This window comes from Chlorocebus sabaeus, chromosome 24 (genome assembly GCF_047675955.1).
Source record: "Chlorocebus sabaeus isolate Y175 chromosome 24, mChlSab1.0.hap1, whole genome shotgun sequence".
NCBI lineage: Eukaryota > Metazoa > Chordata > Mammalia > Primates > Cercopithecidae > Chlorocebus > Chlorocebus sabaeus.
In genome coordinates, this window is record NC_132927.1 from 68,709,530 (window position 1) to 68,730,150 (window position 20,621).

General features: G+C 46.0%; 1 protein-coding gene across 2 annotated transcripts in view; it reads left to right on the forward strand.

Moving 5' to 3' along the window:
- The window catches only part of SLC24A4 (solute carrier family 24 member 4), a 178,873-nt gene that overhangs the window by 93,050 nt on the left and 65,202 nt on the right, over nucleotides 1-20,621 (forward strand). For both annotated transcript variants that reach the window (XM_007987632.3, XM_007987635.3), the window contains exon 3: nucleotides 17,527-17,603. In XM_007987632.3, the coding sequence (XP_007985823.3) occupies nucleotides 17,527-17,603 (77 nt within the window). The remainder of the gene's footprint in view (nucleotides 1-17,526; nucleotides 17,604-20,621) is intronic.

Consider the following 20,621-nt stretch of genomic DNA (forward strand, 5'->3'; position numbering starts at 1 on the left):
GTTTTTGAAGAGAGTTGATGGGTCCAAACAGATGCCTAAGGAAGGAAAAGGCTACAGGCTGGAGGTTCAGTGAATTCATCTGGCTCAGCTCCTATTTTGTTCTGTGATCCTGATGAAGCTTTGGTTTGTAACAGGCTAAGAACCTCCTTAAACCTCACGGTGCTTTTGTGGAAACTAAGGAACGATGTAATTTTCCACAAGTTCACAAAGGAAAGCCAAGAATAAAATCCAGACCTTGCTGACTCTTCAGTGGAAATGTTTCTGACAGAGCCAAGGATAAGAATAAGCACCAAGCCTAGAAGGAATGAGGCAGACTTTTCTTGTTCTGAGATTTGAGGAAAAAGGGGTCATATGTCCAGGTTACACCTGTCAGTCATTCTACACATTAAGCACTTACTATATGTAAGACAGACCTGGAAATACATTAAGCCTGCCAGTTTCTTTTCTACCTACAATCTTTCTTCATCCTGTTAGTTGAACTGTAGTGCCTGGATGGTCTTGTTAGAATTGTAAATATTTACAAGGACCGTGTACAGTCATGCACCATGTAACAACATTCAAGTCAACAACAAACTGCATATGCGACATGGTCCCGTAAGATTATACAGATAGGGAGCTGAAGAGTCCCTATCACCTAGTGACATCTTGTAGGCCTAGGCTAATGTGTGTGTTCCTGTCTTTATTTTTGATTTAAAAGTTTAAAAAGCCAAAAAAAAAAAAAAAAAATAGAAAAAAAGCTTATAGAATAAGAACATAAAGAAAATATTTTTGCATGGCTGTAGAATGGGCTTGTATTTTAAACTAAGTGTTATTAAAAGAGTCAAAAAACAGACTGGGCATGGGGGCTCAAGCCTGTAATCCCAGCACTTTGGGAGGCTGAGATGGGCGGATCACGAGGTCAGGAGATCGAGACCATCCTGGCTAACACGGTGAAACCCCGTCTCTACTAAAAAATACAAAAAACTAGCCGGGCAAGGTAGTGGGCGCCTGTAGTCCCAGCTACTCGGGAGGCTGAGGCAGGAGAATGGCATAAACCCGGGAGGCGGAGCTTGCAGTGAGCTGAGATACGGCCACTGCACTCCAGCCTGGGCGACAGAGCGAGACTCCGTCTCAAAAAAAAAAAAAAAAAAAAAAAGAAACAGAGTCAAAAAGCCAAAAACAATTTAAAAGTTTATGAAGAAAAAAAGTTACAGTAAGCGAAGGTTATTATTGATGAAGCATATTCTTAAAATTAGTGTAGCCTAAGTGTCCAGTGTTGATAGACTTTTGTCTATAGTAGTGAACAGTAACATCCTGGGCCTTCCCATTCACTAACCACACACTCACTCACTCGCCCAGATCAACGTCCACTCATGCAAGCTCCATTCATGGTAAGTGCCCTGAACAAGTGTACCATTTTTTATCTTTTAAACCATATTTTTTCTGTAGCTTTTCTATGTTTAGATACACAAATGCTTACCGCTGTGTTATGACTGCCTGCGGTATTCAGTACGGTTACATTCTGCACAGGTGTGCGGCTTTGGAGCAGCAGGCTTTATCGTATAGCCTAGGTGTGTTGTAGGCTAGACCATCTAGGATCGTATTAGTGCACTCTAGGATGCTGGTGCAGCAGTGAACTGCCTAACACATTTCTCAGAATGTATCCCCATCATTAAGCAACACAGGACTACAGTTGCTGAAGCAGCACCCACTGAGGAACTGTCTGCAACTTTACAGAAGGAGAAGCTGTTTCTTCCTTTCCAGGGAGATCTCCCTGGGTCCTCCCAAATATAACGAATGGACTCAGGCACTATTGCTAAATCCTGACCTGAGATTTCTTGCCTTGAGGTTACTCAGGGAATAACAGGGATTTTGTCTAGAAAGAGAGGAAGGATGATGCCAAGGAGAAAGACTGCTCAACAGACAGGGAAGCCTGGGAGCAGGGGAGCAGGGGAGCAGGGGTGGGAGACAGGGCAGGAGCCAAGAGTGCTGAGGGGGTCCCTGGCTCACGGCTGTCAGGCTCCTCCTTGAACTCTACATGCTCGTCCTGCTGTCAGCCTGGCCTCCTGGTTCTGCCCATCTGGGAGCAGCTATGGTTCCTCACTGTTCCCATCCCAGCCCCAGGGTGCCATAGTCCAGTGTACTGGTCAGAGTTTTCCAGAGAAGCAGAACCCACAGGAGGTGCACACATACACAAACACGCCTTGTATCTATCCTATATGTGTATGTGTTGTATATGTTCATGAAGAGATTTATTTTAAAGATTAATTCATATGATTATAGGGGCTGACAAATCCAAAATCTGTAGGCCAGGCCAGCAGATTCGAAACTCCCAGGCAAGAGCTAATGCTCTTGAGGACAAATTTCTTCTTCCCCAAGAAACCTCAGTTTTTTGGGGGTTTTGTTTGTTTGTTTGTTTGTTTTTTGAGACAGAGTCTCTATCCCCCAGGCTGGAGTGCAGTGGCGTGATCTCGGCTCACTGCAACCTCCGCCTCCTGTGTTCAAGTGATTCTTGTGCCTCAGCCTCCTAAGTAGCTGGGATTACAGGCACCTGCCACCATGCCTGGCTAATATTTGTATTTTTAGTAGAGGTGGGGTTTTGCCATGTTGGCCAGGCTGGTCTCGAACTCCTGACCTCAGGTGATCCACCCGCCTCGGCCTCCCAAAGTGCTGGGATTACAGGCATAAGCCACCGTGCCCAGTCAATTTTTGTATTCTTTAGGCCTTCAACTGATTGGGGTGGAGTTGAATTCATACCCACGTTATTGAGGGTAATCTTCACTTAAAGTCCATTGCTTGTAGATGTTAACCACATCTATAAAATACCTTCACAGCAACCCCTAGATTTATGTTTGATTAAATAACTGGGTATGACTACGACTGCCCAGCCAAGTTGGCACATAGAACTCACCATCACATGTGGCTGGCAACCCGGCTTGACTTCAGAACTGGAGCTTGCCAGAGGTGAAGGGAGGCACCATTCCAGCCTTCCTCCAGGTCCCTTCCCAGTTAGTGGCAAGCACAGACCACTTGCTCTGGCAAGTCATCCACCCCCCTTTGGCTTTGGGTGGAGGTGCTTCTGAATCTAAGCACCATGCTGTAGCAGCTACCTTCCCGCAGATGTTCTCTCTCGTTGAACTTGAGGCTGTCTAGAACGAGGAAGTACCTGGTGTCCATGGTGGTAATGATTGAAGTCTCTCCTGGCATGTAGCCATGGGCTACTTTGACATCTCCTGGCACATTGGTGTTCATTTTTATTCCAGGTCCTTGTACTCCTAATGAGGAGAGTGAATGTGAAATTTGTCATCCAAACTGTGACACTTTTGAGAGAAGGGGATACTATTCATTATACTAGACAGCAGATGTGAAGCAGGACTGTCCTAGAGAAATCAGAGGATATGAACGATCCAATATTGACAACTACTGTGTTATTCATAAGAGTTCACTCATACAGAGGTTGTTTTCATGCTTGTGTTTCATGAATAAAGGGTCAGTCAAGTCAACAAATATGAGGGCTGAGTTGTTTCTCCCCAAAAGATATGGTGAAGTCCTAAGCTGGTATTTGTAAATGTGACCTTCATTGGAGATAGGGTCTTTGCAGATGTACTTGGTCATGAAGAGGTTATATTGGATGAAGGTGGGCCCTAAATTCAGTCACTGGTGTCCTTATAAAAAGGCCATGTGAAGACACAGGGACAAAGAGAGGAAGGTCAGATAAAGATTGGGGCAGACATTGGGGCTATCTGGGCCCACAGGCCAAGGAATGCCAGGGACTGCCAGCTGTCACAGACACCGAGAGGAAGACGTGGAGCTGATTGCCCCTAAGTCTCCAGAAGGAACCAACCCTGTCAACACTTTGATATTGAATTTCCAGCCTACAGAACTGTGATAAAATACATTTCTGGGCTGGGTGCGGTGGCTCACACCTGTAATCCTAGCACATTGGGAGGCCCAGGCAGGCGGATCATGAGGTCAGGAGCTAGAGACCAGCCTGGCCAATATGGTGAAACCCCATTTCTACTAAAAATATAAAAATTAGCCAGGTGTGGTGGTGTGTGCCTGTAGTCCCAGCTACTCAGAAGGCTGAGGCAGAAGAATTTCTTGAGCCTGGGAGGCAGAGGTTGCGGTGAGCCAAGATCACGCCACTGCACTCCAGCCTGGTGACAGAGTGAGACCCTGTCTCAAAAAAAAAAAAAAAAAAAAATTCTGTTATAGTTTTAAGTATATACTACTTTGTTAAGACAGTCCTAAGAAACTCTATTGTAAAAGCCTCAATATAAGTACCTACTATGTGCCAGGCTCTGATCTGAGTGTTGGAGATACATCATGATCAACAGCAGTAGCATCTCATTCTCATGTCAAGGTGCGTCCCTGGAACCTTTCACAGACTACTGGCCATATGATCTAGTCAGACAACGAAAAATTGTTTCTGCAGATGGATCAGACAACACAAATGTACTTGCAGTTCAAATTTAAGTCTAGAGTCCACCTCTACCAGCTGAGAATCCCCACAGTGGGTGTGGGCATTTTTTCACAGGGGGGCCTGTCCCTGAGTAAATTGGTTTCTGTTCTTGTCATCGGCAATAGTGAGCTGGCTCAGGTGATACTGTAGTCTTGTTTCCTGGGATGCCGAGTGCCTGTTGTCATGAACCTACCTGAGAATGGGTCCCGGCATCAGAGCCCTCACTGCTTCTCAGGCTTCTGTGGTTGAACTCCAGCCTCTGGAGATAAGCTCACCTTCAAGCAGTGGCAGGAACCAGATCCGGCCTTGTCCCAAAGTTTCCTCCAGGGGAGGCACGGTGATGGCTGATGTGTGCTGTGTTCAGGTGCATGAACCGAGGGGCTTGTTACTTGTTCATCCTTGCCATGAACGGTGCAACAACAAGAAAACCAGTGGGGAGTCCTTAAAGTTTTTCAGTGGTAATATGCTTTCCTTTTCCTAGAGTGCATCAGACGTTCAACAGGTCTCTCCTCAATGAAGTGTAACTTGAGTACAATAAAATACACAACTTTGTAAGTGTAACTACCACTCCAGTCAAGATCTAGGACGTTTTCATCATCCTAGAAAGTTCCTTGTGCCCTTTGCTGATTGGTCCCTCCCCTACTCCAAGTGGTTCTGATTTCTATCACTGACCTTGGTTTTGACTGTGCTTGGGCACCATATCAATGGGATTATACCATTGGTACTCTTTTGTGTTGGATTCTTTCATACACCACAGTTTTTTTGTTTTTGTTTTTTGAGACACAGTTTTACTCTGTCGCCCAGGCTGGAGTGCAGTGGCACAATGTCGGCTCACTGAAACACTCTGCCTCCCAGGTGCAAGCAATTCTCATGCTTCAGCGTCCCAAGTGGCTAGGACTGCAGGCACCTACCACCATACCCGGCTAATTTTTATATTTTTAGTAGAGACAAGGTTTCACCGTGTTGGTCAGGGTGGTCTTGAACTCTTGACTTCAGGTGACCTGCCTGCCTCTGCCTCCCAAAGTGCTAGAATTATAGACATGAGCCACCGTGCCAGGCCCATACACCATGTTTTAAACTTCATTCTTTTTAAACAAATAAATCATAGCAAATTGACTAAAACGTTTTTATGATAAAGCATTTGGAAAGGGGCCCTGGAAAGGGAAGCCGTTTAGAATTCTTCCACCCGCCATAACCGCTATAATGGTTTTGGTATACTTCCATCCAGTTCTTTTCATTTGCTGATTTGTGTATAGCTGCAAACAAACCATGAGTGATTTCGTGTGTTGCTTTTTTCATTTATGATAAACATTTTTTCCACATCCAGTGTCTCTAATTATCCTTCTGGGTAGTACTCTATCTAAAATGCCCGGTGAGGGCAGACACTTTTGCCTGTCTTGTTCACAGATGTCTTGTTCACAGAATCTAGAACAGTGCTGGGGCCTGATGGGTAATAGTAAATATTTGTGGGAAGATTAGAGGAAAGTGTCCAACTCCGTAATCATTATCCTATTCCTGGGCCATCAGTGGCTTCCGGCGCCTTGCTAGTGGAGGTAACAAGCATTTTCACTCATGATTTTCACCCTGATATTCTGAATGTCACCCTTAGAAGAAATTTCACATGAGAAACTGTTATGTCAAAGAGAAGAAACGTATTTTTGGCTTTTGATAGAGTCAAGTGCTGTTGAGAGCTGGATTATCCAGATTTGAGATTTGGCTCTGCCACTTAGTGGCTGCACGTTGGGCAAATTACTTAACCTTTCTGTGCTCTAGTTTGCTCATGTTTGATACGGGGCTAATGACAGCATTTCCTAGGCTCATTGTGAGCTTGAAATGTAGAAAGTACTTGACATGTAGTAAGCGTTTTATATATATTGTTATGTATGTTTCAGATGTAGAACATTGTATCATGCTAAAAAAAATTAAACCTATTTTTCCAAAGAAATGGTTTCCCTTAATGATGCCCGTCGTTTTGATAAACTCAGCGGCTGTTGTGTTGCCCATTGGTGACTAGCTCAGAGTTTGGTTGTGCAGTACATAGGAATCTAGGTTCTGAATTTACTTTTATTTTATGTATTCATTTATTGAGACAGTGTCTCACTCTGTCATCCAGGCGGGAGTGGCATTGGTGCCATCACTACTCACTGCAGCCTTGACTTTCTGGGCTCAAGTGATCCTCCCACCTCAGCCTCCTGAGTTTAGCTCACAGGCATGCACCATCGTGCCCAGATAATTTTTGCATTTTTTTAGAGACAGAGTTTTCCCATGTTGTCCAGTCCAGTCTTGAACTCCTGGACTCAAGCAATCCTCCCACCTCAGCCTCCCAAAGTGCTGGGCTTACAGGTGTGAGCTGCCGCACCCAGCCCCTAATTTCCTTAATTTAATTTAATTTAATTTAATTTAAATTATTTTTGGGAAAGAGTCTCACTTGCTCTGTTGCCCAGTCTGGAGTGCAGTGGCGAGATCTCAGCTCACTGCAACCTCCGTCTCCTGGGTTCAAGCAATTCTCCTGCCTCAGCCTCCCGAGTAGCTGTGATTACAGGCACGTGCGACCATGCTCGGCTAATTTCTGTATTTTTAGTAGAGACGGGGGTTTTGCCATGTTGAGCAGGCTGGTCTCGAACTCCTGGACTCAAGCAATCTGCCTGCCTCGGCCTCTCAAAGTGAGGCCTCCTGAAGTGCTGGGATTACAGGTGTGAGCTACCGCGCCCAGCTTAATTTACTTTAGGTATTAAGTATATGCCTTGTCTAGTAGAGGTAAAGACAATATAGGAACAAATTGTCACCACAGCACTCTGAGAACACTTAACCTAGTGTAAGAGAAAGACAGTATAGATACAACTACAGATTGCTGCTAATTGTGGAAATAAACAAAGACCACACAAATGAAAACAACCCAAGGTAGTTATTCAGTTTGCTTTAGCAAAGGAGTCAGCTGTCATCACTTGTGTTTGGTAGGGACTCAAACTCAGGCAAGGGAGCGGGGGAAGGGGGGCTTCACAGCAGGAAAGAAAGGGCAGGCTTCAGGCGTGCCCTGGGTGGAGGCTGTTGGCGTGAGGCAGCTAACTGGAAGCAGGGCATTGTGTGCATTGGTTTAGGGAATATTTTGCCTTCCCAGGGCTGCCATAACAAAGTAGAACACACCGGGTGACCTAAAACAACAACAATTTATTCTCCCACAGTTCAGGAGGCCAAAAGTCTGATTTCAAGGTATCAGCAGGATTGATTCTTCCTGGAGTCTCTGAGAAAATCTGTTCCAGGCCTTTCTCCTGGCTGCCAGCATTCCTTGGCTTGTAGACATACCACTCCAACCTCTGCCTTCATCATCCCATGCCTTGTTCTTGGTATCTCTGTGTGTCCCCTACTCTTCTTATAAGACCACCAATCATTGGATTCAGGGTCCCCTGTAATCCAGTGTGACCACATTTCAACTTAACTACCTACTTCTGCAAAGACCTTATGTCAAAGACTGAATTGTGTCTCCCCAAGTTCATGTGAAGCGATGGTATTTGGAGATAGCGCCTTTAGAGAGGTAATTAAGGTTAAATAAGGTCATAAGAGGGGGGCCCTAATCAAATAGGACGGGAGTCTTAGTCCTTTTAGTGTGGCTATAAAGTAACACCTGAGGCTGCATAATGTGTGAAGAAAAAAGGTTTCTTTAGCTAATGATTCTGATGTCTGGGAAAGTTCAAGAGTGGGCATCTGCCTCTGGCGAGGGCTTCAGGCTGCTCCCACTGATGGCAGAAGGTGAAGGGGAGCCAACCTGTGCAGAGATCACTTGGTGAGAGAGGAAGCAAGAGAGAGGGAGAGGAGAGATGCTCTGTTTAACAACCAGCTCTGGACAGGCATGGTGGCTGATGTTTATAATCCTAGCACTTTGGAGGGCCAAGGTGGGAGGGTTGCTTGAGGCCAGGAGTTTGAGACCAGCCTGGGCAACATAGTGAGACCCCATCTCTACAAAAAAAAAAAAAAAAGGCCAAAAATATGTATAAGCTGGATGTGGGTATGGTGGCACATGCTTGTAGTTCCAGTTACTCAGGAAGATTAGGCAGGAGGATTGTTTGAGTCCAGCAGGTCAGGGCTGCAGAGAGCTATGATTATGTCACTGCACTCCAGCCTGGGTGACAGAGCAAGACTCCATCTCAAAAATAAAAACAAAAACAAAACCCAGCTCTCGCCGGAACTAATAGAATGAGAAGTCACTCACCACTTGCGCCCAGGGCATTAGTCTATTCATGAGGGGCCTGTCCCCATGACTGGAACACCTCCTGTGAGGCACTACCTCCCACACTGGGGATCACATTTGAACGTGAGATCTGGAGGAAGCAAACATCAGACTATAGCAATTGATGTTCTCATAAGAGGAGGAAGAGACACCAGCAGTGTGTGTGCAGAGAAGAGGCCATGTGAGGACACGGGGAGAAGGTGGCTGTCTACAAGCTAGGAAGAGAATCTTCACCAGAAACCAACCCCGCAGGCACTTTGATCTTCCAGCCTCCAGAGCTGGGAGAAAGCAAATTTCCATTGATGATGATGTCTAGGCTGTGGTATTTTGTTATGACAGCCCCTGCTGACTAATACGTCTTATTTCCAAATAAGGTCAATGCTAAAGATTCCAGTAGACATGAACTATTGGAGGGACACTATTCAACTAACTACAGGGAGCCTATTTGTTTTTCTCTGGTTGGTCTTGAGTTGGAAGCAGGAGAAAACAGTAGAGAAGGTAGTTGTCACTGGCAAAACATGACTATTTTGGGCCAATTGCTGCAGAGGCTGTGGTCTGACATCCCAGGCTAGTTGCTTTGGAGCTGTGGGTCAGAGTCCTGTCGTCCTGTATGGACCAGATATTATCCGTTTGTATTAATTCAGGCTCTGGCAATTCTGTTGTTAACTAACTGTGATGCTGAACAAAGCATCTGACCTCATCGGATTTCAGGGTTCTCCTCTTTAAAATGGGGGGTTACACCTGTATGCAGTGGCTCACACCTGTAATCCCAGCACCTTTGGGAGGCTGAGGCAGGCAGATCACTTGAGCCCAGGAGTTCAAGATCAGCTTGGGAAATATAGTGATACCCAGTCTCTACCAAAAAAATACAAAAGTCAGCTGGGCATGATAGTGCAAACCTGTAGTCCTAACTGCTTGGGAAGATGTGATATGGGGGATCACCTGAGCCTGGGAGGTTGAGGCTGCAGTGGGCTATGATTGCACCACTGCACTCCAGCCTGGGTGACAGTGTGAGACCCTGTTTCAATCAATCAATCAATCAGTCAATCAATCAATCAATAAAAATAGGGAGTTAAGTGACTCTCAGTGGGGTGGGACAGGATCTTCAGCATCAGGGCAGGGAGAGGGGTGGGGTTGGCAAGGATGATGTCCTAAGAGTTGGGCCCTAAATCAGTCTGCTTAGTGTTACTATAAAGGAACACCTGAGGCTGGGTAATCAATAAAGAAGGTTTATTTGGCTCATGATTCTGATGTCTGGAAAAGTTCAAGAGTAGGTATTTGCATCTGATGAGGCCTCAGGCTGCCTCCACTCATGGTGGAAGGTGAAGAGGAGCCAGCGTGTGCGGAGATCACGTGGTGAGGGAGGAAGCAAGAGAGACAGGGGGAGAAGTACCAGGCTTTTTTGAAAACCACCTTAGGAAACATTGCCCTGTGACATTAACAAGTCCACTTCCCTTCCTGGGTGGAGAAGAGCTGAACCGCATAGTACCCGGACCTTTATCCAGCTGTAGAAATTCTATAGTGGTTGCTCCTGGAAAGAACATTCCTGTTGCTGAGTCTTCCAGGCATATTTCCTTTTTCATGGCACTGAATCTCTTTTGGAATGTACTGAAAGAAAGATAGGATTTTAGACTCCTTCTCATGCTAGTTAAGTCAGTGACTTAATCTAATTATTTTTACTCCTGTTTGGGATACGAGGGTGATGGTAGAAAATCTTAGATGTTCCAATGGTTGCCCATGAAAGGCATAAAATTCTTAGCAAAGTTATTTTAAACTGTACAATTGGGGGAAAAATCACAATTTTTTTTCTTTTGGTTTCTGGCACTGGGATGGTTTCTAAAACATATACCTTATATAAGTTGAAACAATAAAAATTCGAGGCTATTTAAATTACATCCCAGCTTTCCAGTCTGGTTTTCACCATTTCAGAATAAGCGTCAAGGCTTAGAAGGTGGGGTTATTTTTAACAAGGGAAGAAAGCAAAGAAAGAGTGGCATGTTTTAAGGCAGTTTTTTTTTTCCTTTAAAAAAATTCAATTCACAGTTTACATTCCCTAAAGAGAATTGACTAATTGAAAGGTTTAAGAAAAACGAGCAGCTCACAGAAAGCACATCTCTGTCAAAAATGATCTGCCTGGTAAGACTAGGTGTGCAGCATCCACGAAGCAGTTTGGGAAGACAGGGGCTGAGGAGGCAGGGCCAGTACACCGTCTCCTGGGGAGCCATCCGGGCAGAGGTCACACTCAGGGCTCCTGAGTTTGTGTCAGAAGGGAGGGACCTGATGTACATTCACTCCATAGGCATTTCATAAACACCTACTTTGTGCCAGGTTTGTGCCAGGACCTGGCAGCATAGGCATGACCAGTGTGGCCAGAGTAGAGTGGACACCACGGGGAAGGTGGCATGAGTGAGGCTGGAAGGGTTGGCAGGGTCAGACGGTGCAGGGCCTGGAAGGCCAAAATGCAGTCTTTGGCATTTATCCTAAGTGCTTGTTGAAAAGCTTGTCTGGCTGCCCTGTGGAAAACAGGAAGGAGCAGACTGAGAGAGGACTTGGGGACACCGGTTAGGGGACAGTGCAGTGGTCCAGCAAGAGAGGATGGGGGCAGAGGAACTCAAGAGCAGATCAGGGTCGGATTGCCAGGCTTGTGCAGAATTGGCTGAACAGGAGGTGGGTGTATCAGTGAGTGTTCCCTGCAGGAAATAGAAGCCACGTTTAATATTTTCAGCAGGAAGGAATTTAATTCAGGGAATGAGATGCTTACAAAATTACAGGGAAGGCTGAAGGAGCAGTGCTACGGTCTGCATGTTTGTATGTCCCCAGCATTACGTGGAAACCTGATTTCCAAGGTGATGTATTAGGAGGCGGGGACTTTGGAGGTGACTGGGTCATGGGGGTGGAGTCTTCATGGTTGAGCTTAGTGTCCTTATAAAAGAGACCGCAGAGAGCTACCTGGTCCCTTCCACCATGTGAGGATGCAGAGAGAAGGCACCACGTATGAACCAGGACACTGGCCCTCACCAGACACCGAATCTGCCAGTGCCTTCATCTTGGGCCCTGCAGCCTCCAGAACTGTGATAAATAAATTTCTGTTGTTTTTAAGCTACCCCAGTTTATGATATTTTGTTATAGCAGCCTGAGTGAACTGAGACAAGTGGGAAACGGAACAATCAAGTGTTCAGTAACTTCCTGTGCAGGAATAAGGACATGATTGCCAGGACAGCCTGTTGATGCTTAGGTCTCTGTAACCTTGGTTGCCAGCGGAAATGGCAGCCGGAAGAACACACTGCCTCTTTTCTGCCCTCTGAGTCCTCTATGTTGGCAGAACCTACTTCACACCCTGAACCCTAGCTGCAAGGGAAGTAGGCTCCTCAGAACAGGAAGTAGGACTGGGCTGTGTGATCCTGTAGCACAGCCTGTGCACCCATATCTAGGGTCCCTGCGGGGAAGGTTCATGGAAGGAAATGGAAAAGGACATTGAGTGCCTATTGGCCTGTCTACCTATCACAACATATGAGGAAGGAGGCGGTATCAAGGACAACGGCAGGATTTGTTTTATGCAGACTCGGATGGATGGGAGGCCACGCACTGAGGCCAAGTGGAAGGTGCTTATAGGATGGCCGAGGAGTGATGTTCTGTTGTCTGCTGGGCATGTTAGGTCTTGAGCTCAGGAAAGATTGAAATTTGGGAGCTGGATGTGGAGATTAAAAAGTCAAAGGCAGGGAATGGTCACATGGGCAGAAGAGGGCCCAGGGTGAAGCCCCAAGACCACCAGCGTTCAGGAGACCTCGGGGGCAGGGGACCCTCTAGCGGAGACTGAGGTGGGTGAGGAGAGGTGAGGCCAAGGAAGCTAAGCAAGAAAGTTCCCAAAAGGTGGGATCACCCAACAATATGGACGAATCTTAAACCATTTTGTTAAGTGAAAGAAGCCAGACTGAGAAGGCCGCATATTACATGATTTCATCCATATGGTGCTCTGGAAAAGGCAAATTGGGAAAGGGAAACGTCAGTGGTATGGCGCACCAGATAGGGGTGTGTGTCCACTGGCAGTGGAGGTTACAGAGACCTACGTGTCGAGAGGCTGTCCTGGCAATCGCGTCCACTTCCTTATTTCTGCACAAGATGTGATTGGATTTGATTATTCCATTTCCCATGTGTCTCAGTCCATTCGGGCTCCTATAACAAAACACGGTAAACTGGGAAGCTTAAACAACCAGGAGTGGGGGTGCGGGGAGGGGTGACTACAAAAAGCCAGCACAAGAGAATTTTAGGGGTGATGGAACTCTTCTGTCTGAGGTATGGTGGTAGATACACAACTGTAGGCGTTTCTCAAAACCCATTGAACTTCACACCACGAAGAATGAATTTTAGTGTATGCAAGATAGATAAATAGATTGATCTGTTCATTTATGTACACATATGTTCATTCATATACAAATAGGAAGCAGTCACTTGTATTAAATGTTTCAAGATCAAGGAATATAAGTGACAGTTTTTCTCTGGGTCCATTTAATAATGGCCTAGACCTCTGTATGGGTGAATTCTGGGCTGCAGGCAGAACTGACCTACAAAATCTAATGTACGTTTCAGAGCATGGCCTCTTGGCATGGCCCTTAGAGCTTCCAAGAACAGAGGGCCTACTCCTGGGATGGAGGAGACCTTAATCCTGAGATATGCATCTGTTGGGGGTAAAATACTCCAATAAAGAGAGCCTGGTATTAGTTGGGCTCCCAAGCTGGGTTCTTATCTGTGCCAGACTGTGTTGGTGTGACTGTAGGTGACTTTAGTCTCTTAGAGCCTCCACTTCCTCTCAATAAAATGAGAATAACGAGTTTCTCAGTATTGATTGGGAGCAGGCTTCAAGGCTTGATGTGGGCACCACCCTCTCCTGGGGCTGGCTGCACGTTCCCCAACAACTCCCCCAGGTCAGTGACTCCTGACTTACTCTACCCCGAACCATCGCAACAAGTTTCTCACTGTCTCTCAGTCGTTTGTTTACTTGTGCTACAGAACAGGCACATCCATGAGGCTCCATGCCTAATCCAGTACCTGGCACATAGTAAATGCTCAGGAAACATGCATCGATTCACATTCTTTCAGGATCAGGGCATTTCCCACCTCAATAACCTTCCACCTTCTGAGTAACTTTGCCTTTCCCTGAAAGTCGAGCCACCCTTTCAGAGGAAGAGCTGCCATGTCCGAGGGCGCTCAGGGTCCGTCAGGGTCTCATCCAGCCATTCCTAGACAGACCAGTGGCTACCAAGCGGGTACTCTGCACATGCTGTTGAATAAATCTATCCATTTTGAGAAGCAGGAGCAATGTTGGTGAAAGTTTGGGTCCCGGAACGGGCAACACTAATTCAGAGTGTCACCCATGGAGCTTTTTGTATGTAAAGAAAACAGCTCAGGTGTGCCTGGAGGCCTCCAAATGGTGGATTGTAGAGTGCTGAGGGCATTGGAGGTGCTTCTGTCCCCAAGGAGTTTGGAGTTTCCCCTCCAATGTTCAGGAAGGCAACCAGCAGGAAGGACCTCCTCCAGCTTCCCTGGGCCCTGCTCACAGTCAAGGATGGGTGCACGGGAGGGAGGCAGATTCCTGGGGCATGAGGACACCTGGCTGTGTCCAGGACCAAGAGTGATGGAAGCCACTTCTGGGCACCGAGGTCCAAAGGGGAGTGGGGAGCAGCTGCCTTCCCTCCTGTTCCCCTTTCCCTTCACCCCATGTCCCCAGGGCAGTGGGGTGCTGGGATCATCCCTGGTTCCTTGAGCCCAGCTCCACCTACTGATACATCTCTCCCTTCCCTCCACCCTCCACCTCCAGATTTCTGCAGCTTAAAGGCTTAGGCGTGACCTCAAAAGCCATGTGTATGTTCCCTGCTGATCCCTCCCTCCTCCCTGGTGGGGATTTGAGCAGACAGAGCAGGTTCAACCCCCTCAGACACGCAAGCATCACGCCCTTGAACGTGGCCCAGTGGTTCCTGATCCCAGGAAGCCCATGGGAGGAGAAGGAAGGCTTTCTCAAGAACCTGGGATTACATTGCTCCAGGCTTCAGATTCTCGTGTGGCCCAAACCATCTCTTACTTTCTCATTCTCTTACTCTCTCTCTCTTTCTGCAAGAAGCCTTTGTCTTCTGTTTAGCTTTCATACACCAAGGCTGTGTGTTCTGTGGAGCTTGGGGACAGAATGGATGTCAAGGAATGACTCTGTAAGTTAATGGTGCTGAGTGACTGGCAGCCTGGCTGAGCTCAGTAGCATCACTTCTTATGGCCCAGGTTCTGCTGTGACCTGCATTCCTAGGTGAGGGAACAGCCCCTGAGGTGTTAGCCAACTTGCCCAGGTCCCACAGGTCATCAGGAGCAGAGGCACTTCCTGAAACCTAAGTCCATCGGCTACTAGAGACAGTGCACGGACCAGCTGTGTGGGACGTCTGCAGTTCCAAGTTGTTGCTGTCAGTGACAAGGGTGGGAGGCCACAGAGTCCTGGTCTATACCCACCCCCTTCACCATGCCAGTGTCTAGAGGATTTTAATCCTGAACTGTGGAGCAGACTGATCCCAGCTATCAGCAGACAGCTGGGGAGGGTGGGGTGGATATCTGCCTGCTCGCAGCCTTTGATGTCCCCACCACGGCATAAGGATGACTGATTCATCACCATAGAAGTCATTTGTTCTCCTCCACAGCGCCCCAGCATGCACACACGGGTGCAAAGCAAGGCATGAGGCTGAACAAGTAGAAGTAGCATCAGATTGTCACTGAAGAGATAGAGGGTCAGAGAGGTTTCATGATGTGACCAGAGTCACACAAGCTCATGCGTAGTCAAGCTAGGACTCCAGTTGACAGTGTGGTGTGATTTCCACTCGGCCAGACCATCTCAGTGTTAGAGGTGGGGCTTAGCCTTGGACGAGGAACGTCAGGTCCCACTGTGAGTGCTGGCGTAGATGCCTGGCTGCTTTGAGCTGTTTACTTCCCTCTCTAAGCCTCATCTGAAAACAGGAACATTGATGGCCCTAGTGCCTGCCTTGTGGGTTCAAGATGTGCCAGGAAGATGTAGATGAGTACAGAGGATGTGGGGCACAGGCAGCCGGGAGCTCTGCCAGTGACCACTGTCTTTGCTGGCAAAATTAAGGCCATAGATGCCATTCATTCTCCTTCGAAGCCCTCCAGGATACACATGGGTGTGAGGCTGAGTAGAAGTCTGTTCCTACCAAGGGCAAAGTCATTTAGACTCCCCTCCCTGCTGGAGGCCAGGTGATATGTCCCCAGCAGCAGAAAGATGACATGACATTATTGTAAGTTTCAAAACTTCTCATTTTTCAAAAATTTTTAAAGATGTTATTCTAATTCTCAGGATTGGATAAATCAATCAGCTCTCAAAACCCTGGTTTGGAGAATCAGGAAATGTCTCAAATTTTCATGGCAGAAATGTCTATTGATCTGCATTGAAATATCCCAGCAGCTGCATTTCTCCTGGAAGTAAGATCTTGGCCTCAAGAATACCAAGTCTCTGCCTATATAATTCTCCATCTCTGAGCTGACAAACCTTGAAGCCAGTCCGTGCCCTTGAACCGACGCAGCAGCTCCATTAAAGAAGTTTGATTACGAAAAAAGAGAGAGGTGTGAGGGAAGTGAAAGAATCTATTTTTCATTAAATGCTGCTTGTTTCAAAGTGGGAACATTTTCTGGGTGTCTGGGGAGCTGATGTTTTCTGTGGCTTGCCAGGAGAATCAGATCTTAAAAATCAGAAAAGTTTCCACATAAAGGAGAAAGCATCATTATCAGAGCTTAGGGCCTAATTATATTTGCAGAGAAGGGATTTCTGTCCTGGAAGTTTATTTAACAAGCATTTATTAAGCACCCACAATGAACCAGGTGTCATTCCAGGTATTTAAGGGGTTTACAAGGGTAATAAAAGTATTCTAATAAGATGAGATGATACATATTGTTATTTTTGTTAATATTTTAACCTTTGTTTATTCAGTCGATTGCTAAGGTTGATTGAGAACTTACTGTGTGCCAGGCCTAGCCTAGGTACTGAGGGTGCAATGGTGACCAGGGAAGTGTGGATCCCTGCCTTCCAGAAGCTTCCAGTTAAGCTGGTGTGGTGAGAGTGGGTGGAGATCTGGGAGTGCCCTAAACAGGATCTGTGACAATGGAATTCATTCATGTATACGTCCATTCATGGGCGTGCTTATCCACTGGTGATTTTGAATGTGGCAGTGGCAGGTGAGAAGGGATTATTTCTCTATTACTGAGCAGATGAGTTGTCAGAGCTGCCTGGGGGTGCAGGAATGATGCTGAAACCCCAAGCATTTGATTTGGATTTTTTCTACATCTTGGCTGTTATCAGCAATATGGCTATGAACATTGATGTGTAAGTTTTAGTGTGGACATATGCTTGCATTTCTCTTGGGTCTATACTTGCGAGTGGAATTGCTGGGTGATATGGTCTATACTTAATCTTTTGAGGGACTGCCAGACTGCCTCCCAGGCTGTGCCATTTTACATTTCCACCAGCAGTGTTTGAGATTCCAGTACCTCCATATCCTTGTCAACACTTAACTACTATCTGTTCTGGGTTCTAGCCATCGTATATGTGTGAAGTGTTTCATACTGTTTTTTCAAATGCAAGACATATCTAAAACATGATCCACTCTAAGGGGCTGGAATATCTTTGCATAATCCAGTATCCAGCAACTATTTCCTGAGAGCACTGGTTTGCCCCTGGACTGAGAAATGGCTGACCTTCTTGCTGATCAGTCCAAAGCCAGGTGGGCTCTGCCATTCCTTAATGAACTCCCAGATGTCAAGTGAGGTTTGTCAGGAGGCCCACAGATAACTAACACTGCCATCTCTTCCTGTCTTCCAGCAATTCACGAGTTCCCTGCAGACCTGTTCTCCAATAAGGAGCGACAGCACGGAGCCGTCCTGCTGCACATCCTTGGTGTAAGTGGTCCTCCCAGAGTGGTCACAAAACTTCTAGCACGGGAAGCCTCTCTGCACAGCAGGGCAGAGCCGTGGCATGTCTGAGATCTTTTATTCTTGTAACAGCCCAGTGAGGAGAGTGGAGACTGGGCACGTTTCACTCACAAAGAAATGGTGTCTTAAATGTGTTAGGTGACTTACCCGGTGTCACACAGCTAGTGGCCCCAGAGCCAACACAGGAATGGAAGTCTTTCCTGTACCCCGTTTTCTGCTTTTGTAAAACAGGGATGATGGTACCTATTACAGAGTATGAATATGAGTGAATATGGGTCAAGGGCATCAGCGTTGTGTGGCACATGATAACTCCTACAAATGCTTGCTGTCCTGATTCCCATGACGACCCCTAAATTTTAGTACCTTTACATCACTATGTAGACAGTCCCCAAGTTAGGATGGTTCCACTTACTATTTTTCAGTGTTACGATGTTGCAAAAGTGAGACATATTCAGTATCACTGTTCTGGAAGTATAAAGAAACTATACTGTGAATTTTTAAGTTTTATCTTTTTCTGGGCCAGTGATACTCTCTCCTCATGCTGGGCAGTAGCACCAGTTGCAGCTCCCAGTCATTCACGTGGGCATGAGCATAAACAAGCAACCAGTACTTTACAGGGTACTGTGTTGCCAGATGAATTTGCCCAGCTGTAGGCTAATTAAGTATTCTGAGAACGTTTAAGGTAGGCTAGGCTAAGCGATGATGTTCAGTAGGTTAATTGGGTTAAATGCATTTTCCACTTATTTTATTTATTTATTTATTTATTTATTTATTTTTGAGATGGAGTCTTGCTCTGTCGCCCAAGCTGGAGTGCAGTGGCGCGATCTTGGCTCACTGCAACCTCTGCCTCCTGGGTTCAAACGATTCTCCTGCCTCAGTCTCCCAAGTAGCTGGGATTACAGGCATGTGCCACCACACCCAGTTAATTTTTGTATGTTTAGTAGAAAAGGAGTTTAACCATGTTGGCCAGGCTGGCCTCGAACTCCTGATCTCAGGTGATCCACCTGCCTCGGCCTCCCAAAGTGCTGGGACTACAGGTGTGAGCCACTGCCCCCAGCCCATTTAAAGTATTTTAAACTTAAAATGGGCTTATCAAGCTATAACCTCATTGTAAGTCTAGGCGCATCTGTAGTTTAGAACTTTGGTGTACTTCTCAAACTTCCCTCTATATTCAGATGGACCTTGATGACAAATGGTGGAAGGGGGGTCAAGTAGTAATTTGAAAAGAAATAGGGGTTCACACCTAAGTTACAAATTTGTAACTCTCTGTGCTGGAGTAGGCAAACTACAACCCTTGCCAAGTCTGGCTCAATGCCTGCTTTTGTAAATAAAGTTTTATTGGAACACAGACATTCCTATTCATTTCTATATTATCTTCTATAATATAATAATAAGTGCTATTTTTGCACTTCAGAGGCAGAGCTGAGTACATGCATCAGAGACAGCCTGACCCACAAAGTCAAACATATTTTTTATCTGCCCCTTTACAGAAAAGGTTTGCTGACTCTGTTGTGTGGTATGGAGAAACGTAGCTGGTCAAGGTTTGCTTCTCTGCTTTGGATCAACCACAGCAAATTTTCCTCCTGATCAGCTTCCCTGACCATCCAGCACCATCTGCTTGTATATTTAAACCCAACCAAGTATTATTCTTTGCAAGAGATCATTAAGAAAGTGAAATCTGGAATTCCCACAAAGATAGTAACAACCAGAAAATAATGAATGGGTGAAGTTTTAATTAAGAGGGTAAACCATTAATGAAAATGAAGACTAGAATGAGGGCTGTTGGCACATTTTGAACAACAGACCTGTTTATTATTTCTATAATAGAGTTATTATCTTTCTAGTTTCTCTGACTTTACACTCCCTCCCCTTTCACTAAGGGACTGTGGATGTGGCTAATTGGTCCCGTAGTTCTGTGGTCCTGCCTCGTGAAAGTCTTGGCATAGCTGAAAAAAACCCTCAGGTTTCTGCTGAACCTGAGTGTACCTTGGGAATTTCACAGGAACCCTTTAGAGGAGGGGTTACCAAGCTATGGCTGGAGAGCCAAATCCAGCTCACTAACTGTTTTTTTAAAAAATAAATAAATAAATAAAGAGAAGAGGTTTAACTGACTCACAGTTCTGCATGGATGGGGAGGCCTCAGGAAACTTACAATTATGGTGGAAGGGGAGGAGGCACATTTTACATGGTAGCAGGGAAGAGAGAGCGTGCAAGAGCAGGAAAAACTGCCTTACAAAACCATCAGATCCCGTGAGAACTCACTCACTATCACGAGAACAGCATGAGAAAATCACCCCCATACCCCCAATGGTTTTTATAAATAAAGTTTTATTGGAATACTGACACACCCATTCTATGGCTTGTTCTTGTTTCACAACAGCAGAATAGTGTGGAAGTGACTATTTGACCAGCAAAGCCTAAAATATTACTATCTGACCCTTTACAGAAAACGTTTGCTGACCTCTTATTTTTTCTTTTTTTGATTTGAATGGGTAGATAAATGCTGACCTCTTCTTTAGAGCACAAAAAGGACCTAGCTTAGGGGCTGGTTTTGCCTGCAGTGCTCCGTGACCCAAGAGATGGAAATTGGGGCACTATCTTCGCTCATCTTCTCTCGTCATTGTTTCTCAGGGCTCAGAAGAGAGAGGGGCCTTTTGGCCTCTCGGGAGGTGATGTTGGTGGGGATTGCTGTGAGTGAATTCAAGTCAGAATCCTAAGCTTTGTAGCAGGGTCTCCCCCACCTGCCTTCTCCCCTTTACCCACACCCCTGCTATTTGTTTCTTTTTACTCCTCTTCCCCAAAATGTTGACAATGAGTCAAATCCAGTAGACACATGCCTCAGATGCCCTGGATGCAGCTAATGTATCTTCTACTTTATTAATCCCAATGAATGAATGGTGAAATTGATGAGTATCACACTGTTTTAGCTGAAGTAGCCCAGCCTTTCTCTTTTGCAAACAGGACATCCATAGCACTTTTTCTTTG